This window comes from Culex pipiens, chromosome 1 (genome assembly GCF_016801865.2).
Source record: "Culex pipiens pallens isolate TS chromosome 1, TS_CPP_V2, whole genome shotgun sequence".
In the NCBI taxonomy this organism is placed as follows: Eukaryota; Metazoa; Arthropoda; class Insecta; order Diptera; family Culicidae; genus Culex; species Culex pipiens.
Genome location: NC_068937.1, coordinates 24,749,441 through 24,767,867, shown reverse-complemented (window position 1 = coordinate 24,767,867; position 18,427 = coordinate 24,749,441). Strand labels below are relative to the sequence as shown.

Below are 18,427 nucleotides of genomic sequence, written 5' to 3'. Positions count from 1 at the left end.
CATAATCAATAGGTAGTAAATTTAAAAGATCTGGAAATCCTGTAAAAAAGCAACACCACTTTAGAAGGATTTTTCCAACTTTTCAAAGAATCACAATCATTTTCAAAACTACCGTACAGTAATTGCAGACTCTGCAAAACTGGCAACCCTGCCATTAGAAAACGACAGTTTAAACAGAAGTTTTTTGGAATTTTAGACGCTGAATTTTGCGTCTAGACCACACAAAGTGCCAATTCACTCGCCACGAATGTGATTATTCCCATGTAAACTCGGTGGATGCAACCTTAAATTGACATGAAGAAACATGTTTTACGTTTGATTTTTTTGAAATTATCAATTGGATATAAATTTCAATGTTTATGACGTGTAAAAATGTTATATTATTTATTATGTAACAATCAGATTTTTTTTCTTTCAGTTGAGATGGACATTATCCAGGAAACTTTAGCAATCTGGGAACACTGTCAAGATATTTTCTTAGCTTATTGACAAAACTGAGTAAAAAAATATTTTAGGAAGGTTGAAAAATTTATTTATTTTTGTTTGTAATTTTACCTCAATTTAAGGAGAATATTTGAAATTACACGTAAAAAGATGGAAATTTACATATTTTTACAGGTATATTTTTGCAAGATTGAAGAGTTTAATGGAGCATTACCAATTTTTGTTTGTAATTAAACCTTAATTTAAGAAGAATATTTGAAATTACACGTAAAAAGATGTAAATTTACATATTTTTACAGGTAATATTACATTTTCTTTGACAGCATTCCCCGGTGTAACTTAAATTGATATTTTTTTAAGTGGACAAAGTACTTTAGAGATTAATAAAGATTTGACCTTGCTCGAAATGAATACAAACACAGTTTTCTTTACTGAGTTATGAGTTCCTGTTTTCAACTATGCATTCAAATTTTAGCCAAGCCGTTCCAAATGTCGTCTAGTCGTCTTATCTTCGAACATGTACTCCAAACATTGTTCAGCCGTACAACTGCACTGCAGTCTGCAACAACAATCTTCCAAAACAAACACAAACATTCCGAAGACCTTGATCTGTTTCGTTCAGACCGCCAAAAGTAAATAAATACACAGCTGCCAGCACTCTCAACGATTTCGGCTAGCCTATACCTCAAACACAAGCGCCAGAGTGAGAGAACCATTCAACCATTTTCAAAAAACCCCGCACTTAGCTCGTAATCGGAAGTCCACTTCACGACCCACAATAAAACCAAACCGTTCAAGTCGCGGCTGAAATCGAAAGTCGCGTACTCACCTCCTTCGCGATCTGGTCGAGCGCCTGGTCCTCGGCATTGATCCGCGAGTTGCCGCGACGCCTTCCCACAGCGCCGGGACTGTCCATCGTGCTGCTGCTTCCGGTCCCCGGTCAACACTCTTGAAAGGATGGCACAAACACAACTCTTCGTTGTTACGTTGACGACCTTGGCCGGATTTCACTTCTTCTTCAATACGGTAATCGTACACAGACTGTGTCCTCTTTTCTTACATAAGATGCTATGTAAAATTACGTTGTTTTTTTTGCGGACTTTGTAGACTTGTAAAATTCTACCAATTACAAGCTAATACAAACACGATTTTAGGCACACACAATAAAAATATGTTTAAAAATTAAAATGCAAAAAGAGATTCAACGAATTAAATACAGAGTTGACGATTTTTTAAAAACAAATGCAATCGCGATTCTGAGAGTCGAGAAAATCACAGCTCATAAAATCCTTTTTTTCCGTCGAGTGTTGAGTTGAGTATTACGACGGGGCGTAGGTTGCGGAGATTCTTGCGCTGGACCGGCCAATTATTCTGCTGGATCGTCGCCGGGGTTCGACCAGCTGGTGTTGTTACTACCACTACTACTGCCACTTCTACTGATGCGGGTCGTGTTGTGATTCGTGGTGATGTTGTTGTTGTGATGATTGTTGTTGTTGTTTTGGTTCGTGGTTGTACGTGCAAGTAACGATCGCCAGGACATATATGGAAGAAAATCGGAGAGAAGAGAAGAAACATACAGAGATATATGAACATTAAACATTCAAATGAGGTTTTTGGTATACTGGGTAATGTGTGCAAGCGACTGACTAGTCATGCCAAAGGGGCATCAGAGAGGATGCTGGAAGCTATGGCGATACGGTGGTGATCGCGGACTGGGATTAGTCATCGGTACCGGAGTAGTGGACACAGAGGTGAGATTTGAAGACTTGGAAACAATATTGTTCTAGAAAGGTTGAGCAACATTAAAGCTAAATATAGTGTTGATGCTCCTCTTTTGAGACGACGATTATTTATTTGAATTTTTTTTTATTTGGAGCGTTTGGTACGGTATGTCCACGCATCCATTCTCCTCTGTAGATTATGTGAAATGTGATCCGTTCTCAGAATCCTCTCTGCGGTAAACACAACGCAGCAGGGCTGGCCGATTTAATTTTTGAAAAACATTTTCGGGAGCGGACTGACTGCGTTTGTGTTAGATTACTATGTGTAAGATTTTTCTACAAAGGCATTTTTCATCATTAGTTTGTGAATACAAATTTTCATACAATTCTGGCTAATAAAATATTCAAAAATCTTTATCTAGAGAGCGGATTTTTGATCAATTATGAGTCTTCGGCAAAGTTGTAGATCGACTTTAAAATTGGGTGAATTGAAAAATATATGAAAAAATCGGAAAACGGCTTTATTTTTTTTTTTGGAAAAAAAAACTACAATCAAAAAGTAAAAAACAAGTGTCCAATTTTCAATGCCAATTGATAAAAATGGTCTGAAATTTTCCAAATTTTAATTTTGTTTAGGTCGTTGCAAATATTTGTTTAGATTTATGCCCCTCGACTCTGATCAATGACGAAAAATGTATGAAAATTTAAATTACAAGTCATTGTTCCAACATTTGAGCGGAAAAAGTGCTTCAAAATGCATAACATCAGTCTATTTGATTCGCATTCATTAGTTTCCAAAATATCTAAGAATTCACGAAATTCATTTTTTTTCGAAATTTCACAAAAAAAAAACAAACTATTTTTATGCGATCCAAAGCATTCTAATATTATGCTAATATCTTTTGTAATTTTTGAATTTTTTTAATTTTTTGCATTTTTTTCATTTTTGTGATATTTGTAGTTTCGTCCCGCCCATGTGGATCAATCGGACCGCGCACTGGACTCACAATCCAGAGGTCGCCGGTTCGAATCCCGCGGCGGGCGCTCTAAAATTCTTTGTGTAAATATGGGTATTCGGCGCCGACGCTCCGTGCCATACTTTCATACATTTAGGAGCCCAATTTTTGTGATATTTGTAATTATTGTGATATTTGTAATTTTTGGCAATTTAAATTTTTGGTAATTTATTTTTTTGTAGTTTAAAATTTTGTAGTTTATGTTTTTTTTTTGTATTTCTTGGTAATTTTCAGTATTTTTTTAGTATTTTTTCAGTAATTTTAGGTTATTTTTTATTTTTGTAATTTTATTTTTTTTACATTTTTTAGTAATTCTAGTAATTTTTGTTTTAATGTTTTTTTTTCAATTTCTGGTTATTTTGTGTTTTTTGGGGTTTTTTTTTATTTTATTTTTTTGTATTTGTATGTATTACATAAAATCTGAATAAATAAATATTAAGTTTTTTTTAAAGTTCTGAGTTATTCGGTAATTTGATATTTTTGGTATTTTTTATGTTTTTGTTTTTTTTTTTTATTTCAATCTTTGTTTTATTATAATTTTTATTTTTGGTACACTCTGACATTTTTAGAATTTTACAAACGTTGTTATTTTTGAGATATTTGTTATTTTTGGTAATTAAAATTTTTGATAACCTTTAGTATTTTTTTGGTAATTTATGTGTTTTTTTTTTCGATAATTTGCAGCATTTCTTGGTAATTTTTATTTTTTTTGTTATTTTCAGTAATTTTAGTTTATTTTGTAATTTTGTTTATTTTTGGAATTTTTTTGTAATTTTAGTAATTTTTGTATTTTTGTTTTGCAATTTCTGGTAATTTTGTATGTTTTGTGTATTGTTTTTAATTTTTTTTCGTGTTTTTCTGTATTACATAATATTGTGATAAATAAATATTTAGTTAATTATTATTTTTAGCATATTTGCTATTTTAATATTTTTGGTATTATTGGTATTTTTTATATATTTTTTTATGTTTTTATGTTTTTTTATTGCAATCTTTATCTTTATGTTTTTATGTTTTTTTATTGCAATCTTTGTTTTATTATTATTTTTATTTTTTTGGAATTTTTTAAATATTTATTGGTTATTTTTGGTACTTTAGGCTGATGCAAATATTTTTCAAAGGTTTTGTCCATATGACGAAACCAATAAATTTTAGCGGAAAAAACTGTTTCAAAAAGTCAAGAGATTTTCGATAAAACCCAAACATGTAAAAAATGATTCTAAAGGGAGGAAAATGCATTTTTAATTGATTTAAATTGATCGCACTTAAGTTTCCATTAACATTTTGAAGTATTTTGAAAAAAATATGTTTTTGCCCCTTGATTTTTGGGGTCGATTTCGAAGGGGGGAGGGGGGGGGGGTGGTGACAAATATTTGTAGGTATTTTTTAAATAATTAAGTTTAGTTTCGCTTTTTTATGTATCTATTTGTATTTTTTTAATTTTTGGTATTTTTTCCCTTTTTTGTTATTTTTGATTAAATTTAAAGACAAGTTTTTTTTTGTAATTTAGGTATTTTTAATGTGTTTTTTTCTGGTTTGGCTTTTTTGTTATTAATGTTTTTTTTTGAATATTTTTCATATTTTCGGTGTTTTGTTCAATTTTAGTAGTTTTTTTTATTGTTTTTGTAGCCTTGCTTGCGTCATTGCTATTACAGAAATATGTTTTTGTTTTTTTTATATATATTTTCGAAATATTTGTGCAACTTCGGTAATTTTTTTTGTATTTTTAGGATTATTTTCATTTTTTTTATATTCTTTGTATGTGTGTTATTTTTTAATGTCATTTTTGTAATTTTGATATTTCTTTTGCATTTTGTATATATTTTTTTACTTTTGGTATTTATGGCTTTTTTTAATATATTTTCGTAGTTTTGGTATGTCTTTGTAGATTTTGGTATTTTTGTATTTTTTGTTTTTTTTTTCTGCATTTTTAGTATTTTGGTTATTTAGATTTGTTTAGTATTTTTTGGAGAAAAAAAAAATCTAAGAACTCATGAGAATATGTATCCCTCATAGTTGCATGTCTTTTTAGATCTGCAATCTTAAAAATAATTTTTTAAGCCCTAATTTGATGATTTTTTTTAAACATTTAATGCAAAAATACAATGTTGCTTCAACATCTTTTTACAAAAAAAAATTCTCCAATACTTATTTTTTGAAAACTAAAGATTGCAAACTGATTTCAATATATTATGAGCCTATAAATTTAATAACCAAACAAATTGCCGAATTAACCACTCAATAGAAATTTCACAACCTGCAAAATACGACAAAAAAACCAGAAAGTCCTGCTCGATCACTACACTACCCTCAGTGTTATGCAAACCATCCCCCCTCCCAATCGAAGAGAGTTGATGCATTCGGGCAGCATGTGCCAAAAAGTGCCAACTCTCTGCGCAGAAACTAACCGTAAGGCTGCAGCAGCAGCAGCAATAAAGATAGTCCATACATGGTCAAGGAATGTAGTACCGCGGTGAAGTGGTTTTTCGGGGTCAATTCGCGGAGTCACCGATGGGGTCGTCCAGTATTGTTTAGAGATGGTAAGGAGATTCAGTTATTTGGGGTCAACTCTCGTTCCACAAATAAAAACACACAAACTCATAAAAAAAACGTGTCAGCTGTGTCTTCATACGTACATTTCTACGTCTCCTCAAGTTGCGTTGATGTCCCATACGGCGACGACGACCTTCTGGCTGGTGCACCTGCTGCGGCTAATCAACCCCGCACCGGTAGAAAGTCACCTGAGTCCACGCGGTTGAATGAAGTCGTCGCGAATTTCCTCAATGAAATCCCACACGAGAGCTGGTCGGCGGTCGTCTCTCCTGGTTCGTAGGCCTGTTTTTGTCTTGGTCTGTGTCTGAGTGTGTTTATTGCGTTTGTGTTGTTGTAACGAAAACAGGTAAAATGAAAGAAAACGAAATTAATTTGAATTTGCGTTGAAATGTTGCGCGCGAGCTGGCGGCCAAAAGTCGGCAAAATTCAAACTGGGCTTGCTACTCTACTAAGAGAAACACAGCCAGCAGGGAGCGATTGTGGGTTGGGAGTAGGAAATCAAACGTCAACAAAACAGCTCACTAGTCTTAACTGCTAGAAGGTGGAAGTTGCTGCTGGCGGAAGTGTGTTGGTTGGTTGACTTGGTTTGGTTGACGGAGAGCGTTAGTAAACTGAGGAACCACATTTTCTGTTTGAGGTGAGACAAATGAGAAAATCACGCGCTCTGTAAATTGGCTCACAATATACTATTGAACTGGCCAAGTAAGTTGGAAAGAATCTGATATCAAAATTTTCTCTTTAATGTTTAAAAATATTTCATACTTTATTTTTTTGCGAATTTTTATTTTATATTTTTTAATTTTGATGAAACGTTGTGCATCTATTTAAAAAATCAAAAAAGCTATTTTGCAACATTGATTTCTTCAAACAAATCTCATTAAAAATTTAAGGGGCTGTACAATGTACATACCAAAGTGCTATCACAATATTAAAAATCGAAAATCAGCCTTTGAAAAAAGAATTTTATATTGATTTAGTGTCTTCGACAAAATTGTTGTTCGGCAAATCTAGTTTTTATTAGCATTTGAATAAAAGGCTGGAAATTTTAATTTAAAAAAAATAAATGAAAGATCTGAAAATTTTACGAATTTTAATTTTTTTTTACTTTAAAAATTGGACCATTAGCTGTATCTCAGCAAATATTAGTCCATTATTATAATTAAAGTGTTTTCGAAAAAATACTTACCGTAGAATTTAGCAAAAAAAAAACTATTGAATTAATTGAAAATTCATGCAATATTTCGTTTCGTTGATACCGTAAACCGGGGTGACTTTGATAGGATTTCAATTTGTTTTTAGGATATTTTCCATCAGGTAAGGTTTTACTCAAGATTATTATTTTTAGAACATGTACTGGGGTAGGCCACATAAAGTCCATGCACTATTTCGGAAAAAAAAGTTTTTTCAATAATGTTTAGAAAAATAGTCACGTTAAAAATTCTTAGTTTTAATTCCGGGGTGACTTTGATAGTCATAGTTTTTCTTGTTAAAATCATATTTAAGATGTTCAAACTTTATTTGTACGTTAAATGTACCATCACTAAAGTAGCTGATATAGTTTTTAAGAAAAAAAAATCAATGTTTATATTTAGCTAACTAGGTATACAAGCTTTTTAGCAAAATACATATAAATTTTAGGTAAAATTGTTAAAAAGTCGGAATTTTGCCTAAAATTTGTTAAAACTAGTTTTGTTTATAAAATCATCGATTTATATTTCATTTTATACTGAATTCGAAGCACGAATCACAAGTTTTTACATTTTACATGAAATTTGTTCAACTGAAATTGCCTATTAATTCGAAGATTTTTTTAAATTGTGTTTCAAAACACACATATTTTTTATTATTTACAAACTTTTTTAACCTTCTCCTAGTGGAAAATTGTCCAAAGAATCCAAAAATGCATTCCGTTTTCCGATTTGAAATCATGTTCATTGAGAAAATTATGACACTTTGAGAAGTTTAAAATAATGACTTTCATCAACATTTTCTTAACTATAGTTAACTAACTTTTTAAACTTGTAAAAATTTTATGAAAAGTTCTTCTTGAGGTACTTTTAACACTTCTCTACCGCGGTCAGTATGTTTCTAAACCATTCCTTACGTATTTTAATTGTACTCTTCATTTTGCGGAAAAATCGCAAACCTATCAAAGTCACCCCGGCTATCAAAGTCACCCCGTTTTACGGTACCCCAAATTTGGGTCATTCTCCGCCAACTGCAAAATTAGCTGAACTTTTCGAAAAAAAAATACATTCAAAGGCACACGATTGAGTATTAGGGGTTTAAAATTCGGAAAACTTGTCAAAAATGGTCAAAATCTTCACTCTTCAGGGGGAACCCTACCCCTTATGTTAATAAACCAAAATTTTTGTTTTAACCCTACAAAATTACAAAAAACACGTAATTTTAAAATGAAAAATTTTGTTCTAAATGAAAAAATGACCCTTCTGGGTTATTTCAGATTCGAGAAGTACATTAGATTCCTCATAAAATGACACGATTTTAGAAAGTTAAGTAACGGGAAATGACAGCGATTTAAAAAAATGATTTTTTATGAAAAATACGTTTCGGAACTTTGAGTTAAAAAATAAACAAATTGAAATAAAAAGCTATAGTCTCAAAATTTTAATGCAAAAAGTATTCCAAAATGCATTTTACACTAGTGCCGTTGTTTTGCAATCATTAGTTTTCAAAAAATAAAAGATTTGACGAAAACGAGGTTTTTTGAAAAGAAAAATTTTGTCCCCTGATATTTCGGGCCAATTTTGGGAGGGGGAAGGGGGGGGGGAGGTGTGACAAAATCTTTAAATAAAATGTATACCAGCCTGAGTTACAAAGAATAAATACTCAAAATTGATTACAAAAAATCCGTATTTTTTTCAAATGTTCTAAATTTTCATAATTTACAGCATGGGCGAAATTTTGTATGCTTTTTTAACTTTATTAGTTTTTTTTTTGTTTGAAAAAACTTAAATTTTCACAAAATACCGTATTTAAGTACCTAATTTTAGTAATTTGCAATATGGGAATCAAACGAAGCAAATTTGGTATGCATTTTCATGAATAGAAAGAGACGAGTATTCATAGTAATGCATTCTGCTAAAACGCTCAACCTAACTACAATGCATTTTCACTTTATTAGATTTATTTTGTAAAAAACTAAAATTTTCGCAAAATATCGTATTTCTTTCGAAAATACTAAAATTTTCATAATTTGCAAGCAAAATTTTGATTGTTATATTTTTTTTGTAAAACACCAAAACAAACAAACAATATCGTAATTTTTTGAAAATACTCAAATTTCTTTATCATCAAAAGAAGCATTTTTTTAGGAAGCATACACAATTCTACTTCGTTTGATACCCACATTGCATATTTTGAAAATTTAGATACTTTCGAAAATACGGTATTTTGTGAAAATTTTAGTGTTTCAAAACAAAAACCTCTAATAATGAGAAAAAATCATAGAAAATTTCGCTTTGCTTGATAACCATATTGCAAATTTAGAAATTTTGAGTATTTTTGAAAAAATACGATATTTTGTGAAATTTTAGTATTTTCCCACAAAAAAAGACTTATAAAGTGAAAAAGTATACAATGTTTCGCTTTGTTTGAAACCCATACTGCAATTTATGAAAATTCGAAGAAATACGGTATTTTGTGAAAAACGCTGAGTATTTATACTTTAAAACTTACTACATTTTCAAACAATATATTCCTATTTAATGCATTGAAATTTAGACATAATATGGTTGAATTAATCGATTTTAGAAAGATTGTAAAAATGAGATTATCGCCGAAAAAATTATCGAAATAACGATAACGATAGATTACGACGATTCGACGATAATTTTATCGATTAACGAAATTGCATTAAATCTTTTAAGTGTAAATTACTCAAATTTTCACAAAATACCGTATTATCATGAAAATACCCAAATTGTCATAATTTGCAATATGTGTATCAAACGAAGCGTAATTTGTATTATTGTATAAATTTTTTGTTTGAAATACTCGAAGAACTTTCCCAAAAAAATTGGCAAATTATGATAGTTTGAGTATTTCTTAATAATTTATAGTTTTTTCCACTAAAAAAAAATATACAGTAATAGAGCGAGTTGTGGCGCTATAACCACGGCAAATAGTGTCCAGGGCATTCGTGGAAATACAATGTCCCATCCCAGAGGGTCCCGGAGTACCAAACCTTCTTAGCATGGTGCTCCCAACGAATACAACCAAAAATCTCGGAGCGTATGGTGGTGTGTCCCCACGCTTCTTCCTTCCCTGTCGATTCAGAATTGTGTTGTTGTTCGAACACTCAGTGCTCAAACTCAACCCAATTACGAGTCATCTCTGCGATACGGCTTTACGCAGTAGGCCTGGCCGCTTTAACGCTTGTGATGTTTCAATGCATTTTCGATGCAATGGCGCACTACAAATGTTAATAAATGACAAGAAGAGTGCTAGGCGTCATCTAACCTAAGGCACTCTCCAGGATCCCTTCGAAAGATTGGCTGCGCTAGGGTCTGATTAGATTAGATTAGATTAGAAAAAAAATATACAGTAAAATCATTACAAAATTACGCTTTGTTCGATACTTATTTTACAAATTTAATTATTACCATTTTACTACAGTTCTGATCCTTACTCGACTATCCCAATTTTTAAATATCCGAGGGTTTGTTTGGAAATTATGAAAATTTTGGTATTTTCTAAAGATTTGTATTTTGTGAACAATTTCGAATACTTTTATTTTTCAACAAGCTACATTATCGAAAAAGGGTCAAAAAAGCTTTAAATTCTGGAATTATTTTTTTAAGTTCATTTTAAGGAGTAACCTCAAATGAGTTATCGCGTTAACTTGTTTCAATAACGATATAGTTCTATCGTTATCGCCGGACGAAATATTTATCGGCGATAGTCTTATTGGTTATCTGTTATCGTTATCGGCGATAACGTTGGTAGAATTGTTATCATGTAAATATTAAAAATAAAAAAATAAAAACAAGTTATTTAATATGTACAATCATAGCTTTTTTTTAAACTATTGTTTTTTATATGTTTATAGTTGTTGTTGTTGTTAATTTCTTTATTTCCGGCAGCTTTAACCTTTCGGTCATTCGCTGCCCATATGTTTATAGGACCTTTTAAAAACACTCTAGAATTTACTTTTTGAATTTAATATAATTATTACATGTATTTTCTCTTCAAGAATTTACCTAAATTTGTGCACTGTTCCTATTAAGATACACGAAACCCACAAAACTAAACATCAAACCCTGCGCCAGCATCCAAACGAAATCGTCATCTTACGGTGTCGCGTGTGACTGCTGGGACGCCCCCAGGTCTTACATAAAAAAAAGTTCAGAGAAAAAAACCAAAACGAAACCAACCGGTCAATCCGTCGACTTCGGTGCGGTCAACTCAACCCGAGATATTCGCGGGAGAGACTTTCGGTTCTCCTCGCAGGCAAAGCATTTAACATTTTTGAGATTTTGTTGTCGTTTGTTTTTTTTTTTTGCATTCATCAGTTTCATCTGCCCGTCGTCGTCATCTCGTGGTGGTGATGGTGGGAAAACCCCACGTGACTCGATGGTCAAAATGATTAGACACAATTTAGCGTGTGTACTGTACGTAGCAGTACGTGGCAAAAAGAGAGCAATTTCGGCAACAATTATTTATAGACGTGTGCGTTCATCGCACAAAGACGCAGGTCGAGTTGGAGATTGTAGAATTTCTCAAATAGGAACAATTTGAGAATCAATTTCAATGTTTACCCAAAGTTACCAAACCTCAATCCCACTGTACAGGTCAACAATGCAGATCACCCGAGCGCCACACGCACGAGCCAATTGCCAAATGTTGTCTCGAATCACCCCCGTTTGACGATTCTTTGTTTCGAAAGCGCAGATCGTAGTGCGATTCTTTTTTTTTTTGGCAAGAAATCGGTTGATGATCAACGGGGGCTAACGCATCATCATCGGGAAAAATCCCAACAACAACAAAACTCTGCTGCTTTTTTTTCTGATGAAGCAATCAGAAAAGACTGCCGATAATTGAAGTTTTCTTGGCGTTCGTTTTTTAACGTTCGCTTCTTGATACCACAATGTTGGGCCTTGGTATCAGATTCAAAATTTGATTCTGTTTTCCACGTGCCTGTGTTCGACAAATATAAGAAAAGGGGCCAGCAGCAAAAGTTACACAATGTTTGTTAATTGAAAATTGCTAGCTTTCTCGCAGCACTTTTCTTTGTGTGCGTGTTTTTTTGCTGGTTTAGAATGATAGGGTTACTTTACTTAAGTTAAAACTGTCAGGTTTGGAACGGCATGTCCACGCATCCATCCTCCCATGTTGATTCTGTGAAATGTGTTTCGTTCTCAGAATGTTCTCTGCGGTAAACACGGTGCAGTAGGGCTGGCCGCTTTCACTTTGGTAATCAATTTTTCGAATGTATGACAAGAGGTTGAAAGACATAAGGTCGAATGGACAAAAGGTCGAATGGACAAAAGGTCGAATGAACGACGTTTTTGACGATCGACGTTTTGAAAGGGCAAAAGGTCAAAATTAAACATTTTACAAAAAAAATTGGTTTGAGCCTAAGGGAGCGTTCTTTTATTACGTAACGCAAAAAATCGGATTTTAAGACCCCCTCCCCCTCGTAACAAAATTTCCATACAAATTTTAAAATTTTTGTATGGAGCGTAACACGGCCTCCGACTCCCCCTCCCCCTCTCCCCCTACTGCGTTACGTAATAAAAGAACGCTCCCTAAATGCATAAATATTGAAAAGCAGCGATTGAAAGGTGTTTTGAACCGTTTTTAATTAATTTCCGCCCGGATTGTTGGAGATATTTGCTGCTATATTTTTGAAGTCAGATATTTCTAAGGATCTAATGTGACCAAGAAGGATAGATTGAAAAGGATAGAAAACTTGCAACAATTTTAAGAAGCAAGACAATTTAAAAAAAAAATTAATGTTTGAAAAAAATGGAGAAAAAAACAACAAAAACATTACGACAGTCATGAAAAATATTTTAGAAGTCGTTTTTTTTAACTTCTTATATTTTAATGAATGGAAAAAATCACAAAAACAAGAATAGGATTTTTTGAGAAAAAAAAACATAAAATCTTTTAGAAGCCGTTTTTTTTAGAGCAATGCTCATGTTTGAAAGAATGTCAAAACACACAAAAAATATACGACAAACAAGAATATTGTTTTTGGAATAAAACAAAATATTCGAGAATACGCCTTTTTTATAGAACTACTCATGTTTAAAAGTTATTCTGTTTATTTATCGAAAAAGAAAAATATCGAATTTGTTTGTAAGAAAATATTTTTTTTAAGAATATTTTAGAAGTTTATAATTATTATTATTTGATTCATTTTGACATTTTGCCTTTTGTCCTTTCGACCTTTTGTCACACATCTCAAAAATCTGTATCTTAAAAACGGATTTTTTTTATCGATTTGGTATCTTCGGCAATGTTGTATATATTTCTTAGAACCTTTCAGAACAAAATAGCTACACCAGAAAATATAAAAAAATAACTGTGCAAAATAACCAGCTGAAAATTAAATCCAAGATGACGGCGATGAAATTTAAAAAAAAATGCATTGTGTAATAGACAATCAACAATTAAAACTTCACTAAAATGGGGTCGCTGAATTTGCATTTAGTGTTAAAAGTAAGAGAACAATTTTTTTTTTGTTCATGATTTGATTATCCGAAGTCCCTCACAAACCTTCGGATGATCGAGACTTCGGACAATCAAGTCTTTCATAATTTTTCAAAAATATGATTTTTTCGTAAAATTGGCAACACTGCCAAACGAAGTTTGACCAAATTGTGCTACTGCTCAAAAGATAACTTTTTTTTCATCTAAAAAATTTCCAAAAATTAGAAATTTTAGAAATTGATATTTTACGCAATAAAATTTTTGGCTAAAAGTCAAATTAAAAAAGTTTTTTTGAAGGAACTATTTTTATAAAGTTCTTAACAATTCCTACAACATTACCGAAGACACCAAAGCGATCAGAAAATCCTTTCTCAAGACACATTTTTTTAATATTTTTTAAAGCATTTTTGTATGAGCGGTTTCCAAAATTATATTGAAATTATTGGAAATATTGAAAATATTGGATACATGTATGGACGATTGCTTTTTGAAAAATGCAATTTTGGACCGGGGTAGAGTTGGCAAACACTTTTTAAGAGGTATTATTTTGACTATTTTACAGAAAACACATCCAAATTCGAATAACTCAACTTTACAGCAAAAGTTTGTCGAATGAATGCGCCATACACAAGTCGTCAAGTCGAAGTTTGAAGCTGTATTTTCCGGCTTATCGATATAGATCGACAAGGTGCAATATCGATACATTGCTTTTCTCAGGTCAATCATAGACTGGCATTGAAGACTGTGTACCCTTCAAATTTTTCAATAATACAAATCAATTTTTTGTTGGATATTTTTATCAATGTTAGAAACCACAATTTATGTTTTTTATGTTAATTTGTTTTATGTGTTTTTTTTAGTTTTTTCAATATTAATAAATGTTTTTTGATGTTTTTATGTATGTTTTAATGTTTTAGGGCTTAAGTATTTTTACGATTTTTGTTTTTAAAAGGCTGGTACAAATTATATTTCAAGTTTTTGTATTTCGGCTAAGTTAGGGGGGGAGACAAAAAAATAAAAGAATAAACTAAAATTTAAATTTCAAGCCTAATTTTCAGAAATTTTGAAACTAAAACTTACAATAACAACATTACAGTTATGCTACTATTAAAAATTTGCAGAATATCAATGAATTTATGAAATTATGATGTTTTCCTAAACTTTTAAGTCTTTATCCGATCTGTAGTTCCAAAATTCTAAATTTGTAAATAAAAATTAAAAGGGCTATATCTGTATAAAAATAAACATATAATCGTTATATAATGCATTCAATTTTAGAAAATAGTTTTTTTTTTCTGTTCAAACTTTGAAGGGTGATGAGAGGCGAAAAATAGTTTTTTAGTTTTTTAGGGTGGTAAGTTTTAAAATTTCTTAGGTTTTAAGTTTCTGAGTTTTTATGAATTTTAGGTTTTTACATTTTAATTTTTTTAGGTTTTTAGTTTTTTAATGAATTTTAGTTTATTAGCATTTATTTTTTAGATTTTAATTTTTTAGTTTTTTTAGTTTTTAAACTTTTTTTAAATTTTTGATTTTTTCTTCAGTTTTTGAGATTTGAAATTTTTAGGTTTTGAGCTTTTTAGTGCTTCAGTTTTTCAGTTTAAATTTTTTAGATTTGTAGCTTTTTAGTGTTTGAAGTTTTCCAGTTTTTTAACCCTCTACAACCCAACCCCGCCGCAAGACGGGCTTAGGTCTAAAAAATCTCCAAAAATCAATTTTTCAACCAATTTTCGATCTTGAAAAAGCATTGGAAAGAAGAACTCTTAAAATTTAAGAAAATTTTAGTGTTGGATGTTGAGACTTTTCCAATGTTTTTTTTTTTAAATGTCATGTTTTTAGGGATCAACTTTTGCTCTGGATTTTACTAACATTTCCTATATTTTAAGTAAAAAGAAATATGCAGTAATTTTTGTAGTGTCCCAGACTATTCCTCTACGCATTTTTTAATTTTTTTTATGATAATGGTGCCATTCTAGAGAAAAAAAAATATGAAAAACGAGCAAAAATTGAAAAAGTGACTGTAATAACATGACAAATTAGAAAGGCAAAATGTCATGTCCAAAGACCAAATACTACCAAAAACAAACAGAAACCAAACAAGATAAATACAAATGAAAATACTAAAAATAAAACAAGAAAAACATAAAACAAGAGAAGTAAAGTTTTTCGTAGAACAAAAGTTGCTCAAAATGACCTCCTAAACAAGGGAAAAATAAAAAAAATCGAAAAAAAATTTGGGCAGTAGAGGGTTAATAGTTTACAATTGATTTTCAAATTCAATGTTAAGATTTTTTTTTTTGTTCAAACTTTGAAACGTGCAAAAAATAGGTTTTTCAGAATTTTAGGTTTTTAGTGTTTAAGTTTTTAAGCCTTTAAAAAGTTTTTAAGTGTTTCAGTTTTTGAGATTTGAAATATTTTGATTTTTTAGTTTTGGGACTATCCAAAAACCAGGTGGACATTCTAGGGTAGGGGGTGAAGGAGATTTTTTAAAATTGTCCAATTTTAGAACAAAAAAAAATAAAAAAAGAGCTGTAGTTTTAAAGTTTTTTTTAGGTGTTGAGGATTTTATTTTGTTTGTTTTAGTATTCTAATATTTTAGTTTTTTAGTTTTTTAAGGTGTTCAGTTTTTTTTAAATTATTTTTGCTTTTAGTTTTTTGGATTTTTTAGAATTTTAGTTTATTAGCTTTTTTTAGATTTAATTTTTTTAGTTTTTAGCTTTAAAGTGTTTTATTTTTGAGTTTTTTTTAGTGTTTCAGTTTTTAAGATTTATTTTTTTAGTTTTTTAGTGTTTCAGTTTTTAGATTTATTTTTTATTAGGTTTTTAAAACTTTGTTTTGCTCGTAATTTTAGATTTTTTGTTTTTTAGAATTTCAGGATTTGAGGATATTAAGTTTTTTATGATTATTTTTTACATTCCGATAGAATTGATTGAATTTTAGGTTTTATATATTTTTTTTCTTTTACATTTTGATAGAATTGACCACAACCTGGTGTGGAGCGACCAACTTGAACATTTTGATGAAACTCCATCATGTTGCATTTCGAACTGTTTGAAATTGAAAGATTTTGGGATGGTCATACCGTTGTTGTCTGGCCCAACCAGGCCACTCAGGAATCGGTCTTGGGTGGCCGCTGGGTGACCTCTCCTGAATATGCAAGAAACCAATATCGTACGGCTTATCAAACTTCATTTCATTAAATTGGAGGATATTACAACATTAGTTTACACATTTTGCTGGCAACCCTATCGCAAGAAACACCTCTATCGAAACAACAGTTCATCATCAGCAGCACATAGAAGAGAACCTCCACAAAATCATTACGAACAGCCAAGCAAGTAGCAAGAGTGCGGGGGAGGAAGCAAAATCAAAAAAATGCAATGCAATCTCCTTCTTACCTGACTGTGAGGTCTGTTCGATTCGTCCGTCCGCTAGTTGCGTGCGAACCACCGTTCCGCTGCTCTTCCTCCTTCGACTGGTCGGCCAATCTCCCAGGGGAACGGACACACGGAACGTCCTCCTCCTGGCAATCGATTCCGGAACTTCTTTCCGATTTCACGACACTTCCAACGCCCTCTGGCTGTTATTCGAGCCCCGACCGTGGCCACTAGCCGGTGCCAATCTGGCAGGTGCAGGCCGCCGCAACAATCACAACAACACACCGTGTCCGTGCACGATCTCAATCGATAAAGAAAGGCCCCCGAATCTTCCGCTGTGCCTTCTTCTTACAGAGAGGGATTCTTCTTGGTCGAATTGTTGTTTCTTCTTCCCCCGCGGATCAATTTGGCCTAGCTGCGCTGCTGGCCCCGTTCTTTTCGCTGCCTCCACCTCCTCCTTCGCTTCCGGGGGTTCTTTGCGGTTGCCACCTGGGGCTTGGGGCCACCCACGGAACTCCGCACCGGAACTCTCTTCAATTTGAAGAGCAATCTCGTCACCAAGAAAACTTGCCACTGACCACCACCGTGGGACGACAATGTCCTCACAGATTCCTTCTTCTTCACGCACACACACTCGCACTGGTTCTTCTGTCAATCCGGAACAAGTTCCGGCGAACGGGGTTTACGTACTCTCGCGGCGACGACGACGGAGCTAAACCACGGCACACAAAGCCATTTTCCGCACACACCAAAAAATAAAAGGAATATATTTTTCTAAAATCAAAAAAATCTCCGCGAGCCAGCAGCAGCAAAGAGCAAGAGGAGTTGCGGGCAAAAACGATCGACACTGCGGCCAAGAGCTGGTGCGAAGGAGCGCAACGAAGACAGACGAAAAGTGGGTTTTTTGCGAGGTTGTGGGGTTGCGGAGAGGGGGGAGGAAAGAGGAACGCGGAATGGAGGAAAAGGTGCGGAGAAGGAGAAAACGTCAAAAAAGCTGGTATAATGAGCATGGTGACGTTGGTTGAAGAAGGTTGGCTTGGGTGTGGGCAGGAAAATCGTGCACGTTAATTTTAAATGACTCATTTGTTAGTTATTTTTACCCACACTTTGTCAAATCAGAATTTTCCGAAGAATCTACTCAACATTATAATTGGGTACTAAAGCCCTATGTAAATTTTTATGTACAACGGTAAAAAACACGATTAAAAACCATTTCTGATCACTTTTTTTCATTTTAATGCAAAAAAAACATAGACAAGACAACATTTTTTCGATGGATCAACTATGGTTCCCTTGGAACGAGCTGTCAAGTAGGAGCTTTTCTGTCATGAAGGACCGCGAGGATAATTTTTCAAAATTGATTTAAAAATCCATTTTAAACTCTTTGTGGTCGTACAAAGGGTCATTGTACTCAGAAAAATAAGCTTTATCGCTGTAAACAATAATATCTGCAATCTAAGCTTCATTTTAGGACCCAATTGTTGAATAAGTTTTTGAAGCTTTCCACTGATTTGATGGTTTGATGCGATAAACAGTATGCGTACTTGGTAAGGAACCAGTCAAGGAAAATTTCATATGGACAGCAACGGCAGCGAAAGCAAGCCAGAGAGGGTGAATAATAGTCCCAAGAACTAAAGCC

At 32.5% G+C, this 18,427-nt stretch overlaps 1 protein-coding gene and 1 pseudogene across 3 annotated transcripts in view; both read right to left on the bottom strand.

Moving 5' to 3' along the window:
* LOC120414539 (leucine-rich repeat flightless-interacting protein 2) overlaps nucleotides 1–18,427 on the bottom strand; it is a 99,232-nt gene that overhangs the window by 79,202 nt on the left and 1,603 nt on the right. Inside the window, exon 2 of one of the 3 annotated variants that reach the window (XM_052706367.1) lies at nucleotides 1,274–1,364. In XM_052706367.1, the coding sequence (XP_052562327.1) occupies nucleotides 1,274–1,360 (87 nt within the window). In that variant the 5' untranslated portion in view covers nucleotides 1,361–1,364. Of the gene's footprint in view, nucleotides 1–1,273; nucleotides 1,419–16,809; nucleotides 17,647–18,427 lie in introns of those variants that run through there. The other 2 variants (XM_039575753.2, XM_039575752.2) reach the window with 2 other exon arrangements.
* On the bottom strand, nucleotides 1,811–4,672 carry LOC120414527 (probable basic-leucine zipper transcription factor R; annotated as a pseudogene).